Below are 13,718 nucleotides of genomic sequence, written 5' to 3' on the forward strand. Positions count from 1 at the left end.
AGAGAGAGAGAGAGAGAGAGAGAGAGAGAGAGAAAGAGAAATGACTAAAAGTAATGAGGTTTGAGAATAAAGGACATATAGTTTTCATATAATTCATAAACTATTAATTGTTGTTTAAAAAAATTGAATTTCGTTAACCAACTAAAATTTTATTAAAATATTTCGTCCAGTATTTTTACTCGTGTACGTTATATTTATATATATATATACGTATTTGTGTCAGTAAGCTTTCGACCTCTAAATAACGCAATGAAACGATTTACGAGTACTCTATTTTATTAGCTGACGGATATTAAAGACACTATTGTGCGCGTACTGTTTAAGACTATATAGTATATACACATGACCTTTATTCAAATAGTACATCAGTTATATGAAATTAAACATCTCTAGTTCGTCCTTTGAACTTACATTTTCCCTTTTATCGCATACACCAACGATAGACACAGAACAAGTTTTCCTGTTTAATTATGTTATTGATATTAAGTCTAAGAACTTATACTGTACGATTGTTAAACCAATTTTTAAATGGATAAATAATGATAAAATTAATATATTTATAGTTATAGTGAAATACTATAGAGCAACACCGTTACGTCGACAATATTAACAAATGGATCGATACTGTCCATTTTGAGATAACCATCCAATAGCAAACAAGCCTGGAATAAAAAAAAAAATGATAGGTCCATCTAAAACGAAACGTTACATGAATATTTAACTAGGTAATAACCTAAATTGAAAAATGAAGGTGTTAAGTGCAGCTGTGGTAAAAAGCTTACTTTGAGATTGAAACATATATTGAAATAAATGAGATCTAAAATGTACATATTCAGATATTCTGATATCTTTCATGTACACTAAATCCAACAAACTGCTTGTGTGGGATACAACATACGGTTGAACGTGATTTAGAAATGTATTCTTTTAATGAAACAATAAGACTTACTACCTCCCGCACGATGACTTTGAACCAGTTTGTGAACTTTTAGAGCCATATGAGTGGTCAGTACTTTGGAGAAGTGGAAAATTTATATGCATTGTATCAACTATAATGAATCAGTAAAAGATTTCTCTAATCCTATCAAAAAAAAAAAAAAAAAAATAACCGAAATTTGCATCGATTTTTCACAAACCGGTGGTAATAATAAAAATAAATACCCTTATTAAATTATATATTATATATATAGCATCGGTATACTCTATAATAGACTAAAACGAGGTTATTATTAAGATTATTTAATCGTGTATCTGGCAGTCTTACCGTCTTTCCGGTAGTAGAGTATCTCGAAATGCCTCTCCATGCCCGCAGCCAGCGCTTCCTTGACCACGGACACGGCGTGCTGCGACGTCAATGGCCCCTGAAGGAAGTCACATATCGCCGGGCACTGCATCACCTCGGCTCGGCTGTAACCGGTCATGTGGCAAAAACCGTCCGAGCAGTAGATTATGTTACAGCCGGCTTGCTGTGCATTGGCTACCAAAAAACTTCGGTCTAGAAAAATAAAAATTACAACGCATTATTGTGTGTTATATACTATGTGGGTGTGATGGGTGCGTGTGCAATGTTAACATGAGCTGTACAGTGCTGCGGGTAGGTAGGTTAATCGGTATTTTATTGACTTTTTAAATTACTTTCTATTTGCATTTTACTATAACTAACCCGGTAGTGTCGACAAAGCTCAAGCGTGAATTAAATAATATATTACGTTTAATGTGTAAGCATATAACGATTAAAATATTATATAGTTAAATAAAATACACAAATATCTTATGTACTGCATGTTTTCTGACAGATAAATAAATATTCCATGTGATGGTGTTTAAACCACACACTCTCGAATATCATTACATTATAATTTATTATTATCACATATTTTATTCGATAACATTAAACAATACAATACAGCATAACATTAATTAATTCAATATCGATATTTTTCAACGTTAGATTAAAAATAATTACTACATTAGCATTATTGCTTACTTATTATCCTACCCAAAAAGTTCAGTCTACCACAGAAAATCGGACAACAGTAACTAAGGTTTTTTAGTGACTTTTATGATAACTTAAAAGTTTTAGTCTTTTATAAGCAAGCTACCCGAAAGTACGCTACTGCCATACAATGTACATAATATTATATAGGTAGAACATAATAAATATATAGAATCAAGTATAATTGATATCAATTCAATCGGTTTATCTATAAACTATTTAAAAGTAAGCTAATACCAATTATTTAATTATAAGTAAAGAGATTATTATAAGACTAAAAGTGGTTTTATAAATAAAAGATTTAATAACATGAGCTTTGGATTACCTACATAACGTTATTACGTATAATGTAATGCTCTAAATACTTTATTCGTTAATGCTTACAGATTTGGTTCCAACACATTTTAAATAGTTAATGTATATAAAAACAGATATCTACTTGATTCAAAATTTTAAAAACCTAATGATGAAAAATAATGTGACGTAAATTTGACACTTGACTGGTCAACCTAAACTAAACACATATAGGTTTCAATGCATGATATTATTATTTTTATTAACATTTCGCTAATTTAATATCTGCAGCATAAATGAAATCATAAAAGTTAAATAAAAACATTTGAATACGTGTATTGTGCAGTGACATCATTTTCTATCTTCATCGTCACCGGTCGCGAGAAATGACGACACAGATGTTTTAACGCAACGGCGGTCGAGTGGAATGTTATAGAAAGCGACGGAAATAAATCGAGTAAAGAACGACAGTCAATTTTGTAGTATTTTTATTTCCTTCGTAAGTTCTACCTAAACCGAACTCGCGCAGCAATTTGGCGGAGTTTATTTTTTTTTTGCGACTCATTACCGTAATAAATTTAGACACCAGACACGAACCACCAAAGTGCATCTAATTTTTTCATTTTATTAAATAACAATAATGTATTTTTCGGCTGATAAAATATTTACTTTTCTGTTAAAACTAAAATAATAATAATAATAATAAAATTGATGGATCACTGTACTTAAATTAATTATACTCGTAAGTACTAAATCAATACGTACATGAAAAAAATATATTTAAGTATAACTTATAATATCCCAATCAGTTATTCGAAAGAACTCCATTATTTTGTTGGAAGGCAAAGAGTAAAAACCCTATGGTTTTGAAATCGGTGGGTTTTATATAACTTTCCACTTTTGGTTTTACATTTCATGAGGACTACATGTATTTCACGCTGGTTTGATATGTTTTTATAATCCTGTGATCGACATTAAATACGTCTCTAAACATAATATTTCTATGAATTGACTAGTATTTGCATCATGGGAGGTCTCCAGAACTCATAGCTCAAAAATATGATTAAACTATATAAATCCAACCAGCTATATATACCCGTGACACTTCCGTCACATTCAACAGCAGTGCACTGGTCGAGTGTTAAAATTACTGTGATGATACGGTTGTGAAAAAATTATGTATCAAATACTAGGTATACATTAGCTCCAAAAGTTTACAACACGCTCTAATAACGGCCTATTTAACAATTGAATTGGTTTACAACCTTATGACACGAACAATAACTGTGTTGAGTATGATGATTCCGTACAAACTGAGTTTCTATGTGAATAAACACTATACTCTGTGTAGGTATATACTGTCAGCAATAACTTTCAACACGTATATAGATAGGTACTTAAAAATCTCTGGGCCGGAAACCCGCTGAATTGCTGTGGATCAATTGACCGTATCATGTAAATGAAAATGTACACCGTAAACATAAATCATGCGTTTTGATATGAAACAAACGCGTCTTACGTAAAAATACGTCATCATAATTTGGATTTCCGTCTGATTGGAAAAGGTCGGATTGACATCAAACAAAAAATAAAATAAAAATACCTGAGCTCACGATGATTGAGCATGGCAGTTTATTCAATAGGTTTTATGCCAAGAGATTCTAAATATCTCTTCTCGGATGTTCTCTCCTGCTCGCTGTTTGCTGTTAATTTTAAGTCATTACATTGTGTCCGGAATGATTAATGGCATGAAACAAACCAAAGCCAATACGGAAGAGAAGGGATGCAACTCGCTTACATTAGTGTATTGATTTCAATCTGTTGATAGATTCGACAAATCTTAAGGTAAATTGTAAAATGTGTACCTTTAAAAAATTATTTGAAATATTTAAAAATAAAACCACAGTTTAATAATTGCGATAAATAAGTAAACGTTCAATAAAATTATTATAATTTTATCGTAATAAATTATATTCATGTTTATCAATTTCAAATGATTATTATTTTTAACTCACGCTAGAAAAATGGACATTCGTTTTTTTAATAATTCGAATTTCAAAGTATATATTATTAATGTACTACAATAATAGAATCAAATGTACAGTGATAATAACTTAATATGAAATATCTTAATGACTTTACTAATCCTTTTTTATAATTATTATTAATATTTTTTACTTCTTTATTACTTAGTAGTTGTTATTATTTCAAACTGCTTGTGACACAAAAAACAGTTAAGTTAGTAAATATTTTTACCAATATACTTTTGAATTTTAACATTGTATGAAAATAGTGAATGAATACGTTTTATTTTATGACATCGTAAGGGGTGTAAAACATAAATACTCCATTATACAAACCTTAAATTCAAAAATAATGTGAAATATTTGAAATATTGCAATCGACTATCGAGTTTTATCGATTTAACGTCATACGCGAATATTGATGTACACGTATTTTCGGTAAAATGTTAAGTCCACTGTTGAAACAAAACAACAATAAACAACTAACTAAAAAAAATTAACGTCTCCTGAAATAGGTACTTATTGCTTCCAAAAACCCATTTTCTCGTGTCAAAAACACCAGTTGAAAGTTAAGCGAAATTCGGTCTGAATTAAAAAACAATTTTCTTGTACTTTGTTTACCTAATACAGTATAGTTATATTATACAACTATACTCCAATGAACACTTTAATAAGATTTTTAGTATTAAACACATTTTTCCATCTTTTAAAAAGTATAAACTATTGTATTATAATTTTAAATGTTAAGCTAAAACAATAATATGCATCTAACTTATATGACTATTTTAATATAATACTTTAAATGTACTTAAGACCTCTGTATCGTTCAATTAAAACATAATTTTAAAAAGTAGTTCGGTCAAACGCATATCACTTTGCCGTATAGTAGGTTCCTAGTAGATCACTGAAATAGACGTATTAAATTTGAATTCAATAAAATATTATTTTGTAAAATACCAACTAGATTTGTTACTTTTCAAGTTAAAAACCAAAGCATTTTTACTATCCCAAAAAGTGATGATAAACATAAAAATAACACAAATTATTGTAAAATCAATACAATCACTCCGCTTAATATCTAAAATATATATTAATAGTTATTATTAATTGATTTAAAATAACCTAAGTTAAGTGCATTTTTAATCAATGCAATATACATTAATTTAAAAAAATACCTATTGTATCTTTCAAAATATATATTATATCTATATGATCACATATAAAGTACAGTCATTTCTTATTACAATCATAACAACTTAATAAATTTATCTAATTCGTCATGAAAAGACAAAGGAATAAAATTATATAATGAGTGGTCTAGACTACAAACCATGCCAGGTATGCGGAAACCGCATCACAATTAATTTCATATTTACTGTGTGTAGAATATATGAGGTATAGAATGGGGAAACATCTCGCCAACTACATGGAAGAAATACTGGCACTAGCGGTAATAAATTAAGATAAGTTATTGCTTAATAATAATTTATAATAATTATTAACTACCAAACACGTTATGAAAAACTAATAATAATTGTATTAATTATATCATCGAATAAAATTATTGAGGCCTGTTCAATAAATAAAATATAGCATTCATAACTTTTGATTTTTGCAGTTTCCGTTATATAATAATAAAGTTAATCGTGAAAGAAACCAATGCTTAAAAATCATAAGTAGTATTAAGTAGTAAAGTGCTTTTCCAGACTGCAAGTGCTATATATATCACACTGCCATTTCCGTTAAAATTGTTTTTTTTTTTTGAATTATTGACTCATATACATTATGACTTATGCATGCATTTAATATTCACCAAATGAATTTGTTAAAACGTTCTTTTTTACAAATGTATTATTGTTAATTTCATCTCATTTGATCAACATTATAAATAACTTACAACGATAATTATTATCATTGTTTTGTTTATCAAAAGTAAATATAATAATATTCTAGACATATTATGCTCTCTGAATTTAATGTTTTTCTCGCCAATAATTAACTAACTACAAATATTATTGTGATTAGTGAACTTATAACAGCGATGTCACATTAGAAAAAGTATCTATATTTAACAAATTATACAACAAAAATAAAAAGTACTAAGTACACAATCGACTGACGAAAAATGTTAAAAATTGTCTATATTATTTTGTTTTAATTAGGTTTGATCAAATTTTTTACTTTAAAGAATCAAACAATATATATCTATTGCGTTCATAATTATTTATAGCATGCCGTGAAATTTTTTATTTTAACCTATATTGTCTATGTAATATACTAGGACTAGGTACTTAATAAGGAAACAATTTCAGTGTAGATATTATTGTTTTAGTCTGAAATGCTGACTTCCTTGTTAAGCAAAAATACGTCATCATTATTCTACCTAAATTATGATTCAATGTTGTTTTTTTTTCTCCAGTCACAATTTACTATACACTATAATATGGCAATACGTGGCATAGCTCATCCAAACATTTTTCTTTTTTAACGACGATTCAAAGAGTTCATTAATATTTCGCCTTATAAAATTATCATTATTTTGCGTCTCTATTATTATGAAAACTACACAAAAAAGTCTGAAAACTATTTTAGTTCAAAATTAACTCCACTTGACAAACCAAAACATGGCTCTACTTAATATACGGGTATCTGATGAGCTACACTCAATTACCTTAAACAAACGTTGAATGGGACTTTTTAATTTCTTAGGTACCTGGCAATTTTCTAGAATATTATTGTCACAATAAATTCTATCACCCTTATAATATTACTTACACCATGGAAAATTTACCTCAAAAGCAAATACTCACTAATCAGAATTAACTTATTTGAGAATTGCATGTAGGATATTTACGCGTTCTCGAAAGTTAAAAATTATTGTAAAATTGAGTTTTTATGTGACTAAAGATCAAAGATAAAAGTATCAAAAATTGCATTCAGTGTACATACATTTTTATTTATAGTTATTTTGCTTAATTATAAGCTAAATCAATAGAAAAAATAAGTTAAGATATAATATAGTAAAAATCATAAATACTGCAAATACAGAAAATTAACTTGAAAAATAAAAACATTAATCGAAAATATATGAATACTAAAAAGAAAAATTGATATAACACCATTAAAAACATGAAGACCTATTAAACACATTATTTAATACGAGAAATTCATCGATAATGTCACCATAAATTGTAATATCGTACAAATTATTTTTTCCCATGAGATATATAAATTTTGATAACGCATTATGAAATAAAAATAATCATTTCTGAAGTAAAAAATAGGTATATTTAACTTTTACTATGCCAATAAAAAATATATTTAAAACAAATTAAAGAAATAAATAGTTTTGATTTATTTATTTTAGTAAAATTTTATTTTTATCAATAATAAACTATTTAAAAACAAAAATTAATTATATACACATGGAAAATACCAAAATTCAAAAATTATAATTATTATTAGACTTCATAGTTTATATCATAAGCTATGTTTTAATTCGTTCTAATTATTACAGCTCTTAAATGCTTTATATTTAAGCTTTAATAGTACATAATTTGTTTGTGATGTACAAATAAATTTAAAAAAATAATAAACTGCGGAAGCAACATAATATATATTTTATTTATACTCATAAAACTATAAATAAGTTATTTTCAAACTAAATAATTTGTTTTAATCGAAATCAAAAAATTAAAAATTATTTAAATATTTTAAACAATGTTGTATATTTATGTATTTATTAAAAAAATTAATTTAACTTAAAGAGCCATTGAAATTAAGAGACACTCAAAAGGAAATATTTTTAGATTATTACATTTATTTACATTACATTACCATCATTCTTTCAAAACTTATTACCATGGACTACAATGAATATTATCTTTAGTATACAAAGTCAAATTTACATCGAAGTTATTTGTCAAATTTCAATTAAAATGCATCAACATTTTTAAAAAAAAAAGTGATAAACTTGACAAATTACAAGAAAATTTGCGACTCTTAAAAAAACAAAAATTGCATGCTACGGGACATGATATGAAATTTAAGTTTTTGAAAATATGGTATTTAAATTTATTTAGAAAATCCAAAAATTTGAATTTGAATTAATTCATTATTTATAGAAAAATTAGTGTAGATACATAATAAGCATGATTAATGGATCACTCTGTATTATTCATTTGATAAACCTACTTTATTTAAATCCTGAATAAAAATAACATTAACTTGAAAGTAGGTATATTTAAATAATTATCATATTAAAAAATCTTTTATTTTGTAAAAATATTGATTAAAATGTATTTATCATTATTAATAATATAAGTTTTAACCCACTTTAATTTTCCGTTATTATTTTTGAGAAATATTTAAGATAATACAATTTAAATTATATAATTAAAAACGTTTGTCAAAAAAAAAAAACTTTCTATAAGTTTTAAAGATGTCAATATAATATAATTATTGGACTTCCAGATTAATTAAAAAGATTAAAAGTTATGAATATTTAAATAGTTATAGGTTTCAACACCAGATCAACCCTATCCTTCCATAATTAACGTCGTAGATTTAAATGTAGATATTGATAGATGGAATGACTAATGTTTGTATGTTCTTTTAGATGTTAACTTTGTCTTATCAAAACATAATACAATCATTTATAAAAGTTTTTGTTGTTGTCAAACTTCATATTTTATAATACATAAGGTTATATAAGGTAAATACTATATGTATTATTTAAAATATATTGTAATTAATTCATATGAAGTAGTGTTAATACTTTACCATCGCTTCAATTTTTTAACTAGAACATTATAATTTTAGCTTTTAGAATTGGTAGTATAGCCACTGGTCTACTTATTTTAAATAAATCAATTACAAATAAGATAGGATTATCTAAAAAAATATAAAAATACAAATATTTAGACTATTTATTTACCTATTAACTTCTGTTTTGTCAAATTATTATTTATTTACTGCATTGAATAATAAAATGTATTATTTTATTAAATTATTTTTATGTTTGTATTTCAATATCTGCTTATTATTAATAAATAAAAAAATTTTAAATTAGGCTATTTTTTTCTAATATAAAATTCATATTCTTTATTTTGTAATAGTTTATTTTTATAAATAAATACCTATTGAAACATAAAAATATTTATTCCATTTATTTAAAAATTGATACGACTCTATAAATTATTGTTTAATAATTAAACACATATATTATACATCAATATATCATGCTAATATTTAACACATTAACGCCCCTTAGTTTTGAATACATTATAATAAAGACTGTGAATTTGTTAAAAAAAAAAAAAAAAAAATTTTAAATTAAAAATTTTAAAAAATAAAATAAAGTAATGCATTTATATTTAAATACATAATTCGTTTTTAATTGTATAAACCACGATAATAGGTATGATTTAATTACTAATATTAAGTGGTAATTCCAATAGAGCCTACGCCTTACAAGTTATAATAACTATGTAAATGTAATTATTACTGAAATTTGAATAACTTTATATGATTTTATATAATTTTAATGACAAGACTTTATTTTGACATTCTAAATATTTATCTATAGCTTATTCATGAAAATCTTAATTCTATTATATCAGTACTTCATCGATTTATTAATGAAATAAATTATTAGTTTCAGTTCATGGTTTTTAAGTTTTCAATATTTAATAAACTTTTATTAAGAAAATTCTAGTAATAATAAACATACATTAAATAAAGATAGTTTAATGAATTATTTTCAAAACCGAGTTAAATATACTAGATATTTGCTAAAATTGCATGTTCTAACTTTTACACTAATTTATTAAAAACTGCTATTTATTATAACGATTTTATAATTACGTGTTATTGATTAATAAATGTTTAATTAATATTACTCGATAAATCTATCGAGTATCTTAACCAAAATCAATTTTTAATAACGCGAATCATTTTTCAATTATAATTTAAAAAATAGCTAATTTATTTTTATTATTATCATCATCATCACCATCATCAAAGTATGTTATAATTTATAAAAATATAATCTAATGCATTTGAAAAGAGAAAACTAAAAATTTGATGAAGTAAATTTTTTTTCACATGTTTAACAACTAACACCTAAAAAAAATTAAAACGAAAATAAGAATCTCAACAAAATTTTTTAATATATTAAAAATAGATAAATCCATTATACGTATACGTAGCCATAAATAATAAATATTTATTAATCACGATCGTTTAAGATATTATGTGTAAAGAACGTAGCGCAAAAAACAAGATATTACCAACGAAAATGAAAACATATTTTTATAATACTCCAATATGATTATCGATAAAAATGCAATTATTTGAAGAAAAAAATTTTTATAATTATATAGGTACCTAGTCAAATAGAAAGGCGTGTAAAATATTTAAATACTTACAATCTGCTAAATTCTATGTTATTCTCGTTAACACCCATAATAATAATGTTTGCATTGGTTATCTGGGAAATCACTGTTTTTCCTAAAAAGCAGGAAACTGCAACTATATTATTATAACATGAATATTTAATATCACTATTGCTTATGCAGAGATAATCAATACACAACACCTGAAATATATTTTAAAACGTTATCATATGACCAAGTTCATATTTTAATGCCTTATAATAATACGGTTAAGCGTCATATATAATAGCCATTAATTTATTATCGTCCCATAAACTATTATAATACAGCAAAAATTACATGTTATGCGTTAGAGATAAAGAACAAAATTGGAAAATTCGTGGTGTGGTCTCATTAAATATCTAAAATTAAACATTTTTAATGTAATTTAATTAATTAATTTAAAAAAAAAAACATAAGTAAATCTTTGAAAAATATTCAACATTTATATCTTGATGTAAGTTTTATTCTTTTAATTTAAACAATTATTTATTTTGCATTGTTTTAAAATAATTTTTTACTGTAAACCCTCAAAAAAATGTTAAGATTTAGTTATATACAGTTATGATGAGATTTTATTAATGAATTTCTGATAGAAAATTACAATAGTATGAATTAATTAAAAACAACATTAATATATTTATTTTTTTATCTTTTTCCTTAAAATTTGGTTTGTTCTACCTGAATATTTTTTCTGGCTACGAGCCTCTTGAATATGAATGTTTTGTATAAAAATATTATGAGATGACTTTAAATTTAAAAAAATCAAATGTAAAATTTGAAAAATTAAAAGTTATTACCAAATAATTATTAAATAAGTTATATGAGATATACATACACAAATATGTTTGGCACACTCCTTCATAATATAAAAGAAACTTTCTTCAATTAAGACGTAATTTTTACGATATTATTTTATTACCATTAATTTTATTTTATTTTTCTATAAATTTCACATAATTTCGTATTTATGTAATTTTAAAATAACAATAATAAATATTCAACAAAAATCAATTTTTTGTAAAATTAAAATAATAATAAACTACATATCAACAAAAAACTGTAAGGTTGATCACATGTAACAGTGAAAACATGTCAGTAGATCACCCATATAAGAGTACCTAATTTTTTAAAAATACATTAGACACACTAGACTTGTTAAACATGTGCGACCATAGAGATCAAACCATAATAATACAATGATAATAACAAAAAAATAAAATCCATAGTAGTCACTATGCTATACCATAGAGTAATATTACTCTAATATTATTACTCTATGTGCTATACACGAGTAGTATTATACTATTATCCTATATAATATCACTATAAAATAATTCATAATTTTGACTAATTTTGTCAAACTTTCACATTAAAATGGTTATAAAAAAAGTATTATAAATATAAATTTTTGAAAATGTTTAACTACTATTGCAAAAATACATGAAAAACATTTCATTACAATTTAAAGTTTTTTACTCACAAAAAAAAATTTGATTTAATTATGTTGTATAAGTCAAATAAAAACCAAAAAAAAAAAAAAAACATTTCTTATGTCTATAAAAATTTCAAAAAAGCCAAAATATTTTTAAAACAATATCACATTTTGAAAATGCTAGTTTGGATATTAGGTAAAAATATGAAATATCTACAGTTGATTTAACTGATTGTTAAAATTCGTTTTTAAACTACAACAACAACAAAAAAAAAGTTATCAAAAACTGCAGATTATTTAGTAAAAATATGAAATATCTACAGTTGATTTAACTGATTGTTAAATTCGTTTTTAAACTACAGCAATGAAAAAAAAACAGTTGTCAAAAACTGCAGATTACGTGTAAATATTGTTTTTACCGATTATATTTTAAAGTACTGGATGATTTCTATAATTTTTATTTCTCAAAGGACAAACTAAATTCAATTTTCTACCACAAAACTCTCTCAACGTTGAAAATATAAGCATTATTTTTACTATAAAACTAAAAAGTATCCTTAGTCAGACACGTAAAAACAAACATAAATCATTTTACAACCAATATTTTTTTATTTTTTTTATTACCAAGCTTAATTATATTATTTACAAGTCTTACTCGTGTTATATTTTAGTAACAATTACCACGCTCTTCGTGATTTATAATGTGACAATTACCACGCTCCTAGTGATTTATAATGAACGATCAATAACATTATATACGATGATACATGTCGAAAACGTTCTAAATTTATATGAGTTATTAGGAGGCTGAACATAAAAAACTAGTTTTTTGCAGTTCTACTAGAATTGGGATATTAAGATCTCAGTTTTTACTTTTTAAACGTAGTGTAATTTTTTTTTTTACTCGTTCATTACGCACAATGTCAATAAAAGTTGTTTTTCCGTTTTTAAAATGATAATTTGGTCGATATCAACAACAGCCGTAACTCTTGACTCGTGGACTTATTATGAAGGCAAATTTGCATAAATAATTTAAGTATACAAATTGATAATCAACTTTTAAATTTCTATGAATAGTCTATGAATCTATTATTATATGATAAAAATTATAATTCTTATTTAAAATTCTAATAAAAAATTGTTCCACTAAAAAAAATTTTGTTTCTTTGCTCTGTCAATCAAAAAAAGTAATGAACGGGATCTTTTGAAAATAATTATTTCTCCTAGATTAGAAAGCTAGTACTATCTATGTCAATACATTTTATAATACGTGTGATCTAATATATAGAAATACATCGAATATTAGCAAATTATATTACGTATTATGGTTATCGAGATTCGTGATTTAAGTCTTCAAAAAACTTGACCATACCTCTTACAATTTGATCTTCGTAGTATGAATTTTTCTTGTACAATATCCAACGATGATTTTCTATCAAAAATCAAAAGTTTACAAAATCGACGAATTTAATAACCAACTATAATAACTCTGTTCTCCTTGAAAACCATAATAGTTTTATTATTACGCTCTTTGC

General features: G+C 24.7%; 1 protein-coding gene across 6 annotated transcripts in view; it reads right to left on the minus strand.

Annotated features, from left to right (window-relative positions):
* LOC112602407 (potassium voltage-gated channel subfamily H member 2) overlaps positions 1-13,718 on the minus strand; it is a 115,657-nt gene that overhangs the window by 83,264 nt on the left and 18,675 nt on the right. For all 6 annotated transcript variants that reach the window (XM_025351929.1, XM_025352000.1, XM_025351849.1 and 3 more), the window contains one exon: positions 1,265-1,495. In XM_025351929.1, coding sequence (XP_025207714.1) covers positions 1,265-1,495 — 231 coding nt within the window. The remainder of the gene's footprint in view (positions 1-1,264; positions 1,496-13,718) is intronic.

The sequence above is a fragment of the Melanaphis sacchari genome, unplaced genomic scaffold (genome assembly GCF_002803265.2).
Source record: "Melanaphis sacchari strain LSU unplaced genomic scaffold, SCAv2.0 Contig0_pilon_pilon, whole genome shotgun sequence".
In the NCBI taxonomy this organism is placed as follows: Eukaryota; Metazoa; Arthropoda; class Insecta; order Hemiptera; family Aphididae; genus Melanaphis; species Melanaphis sacchari.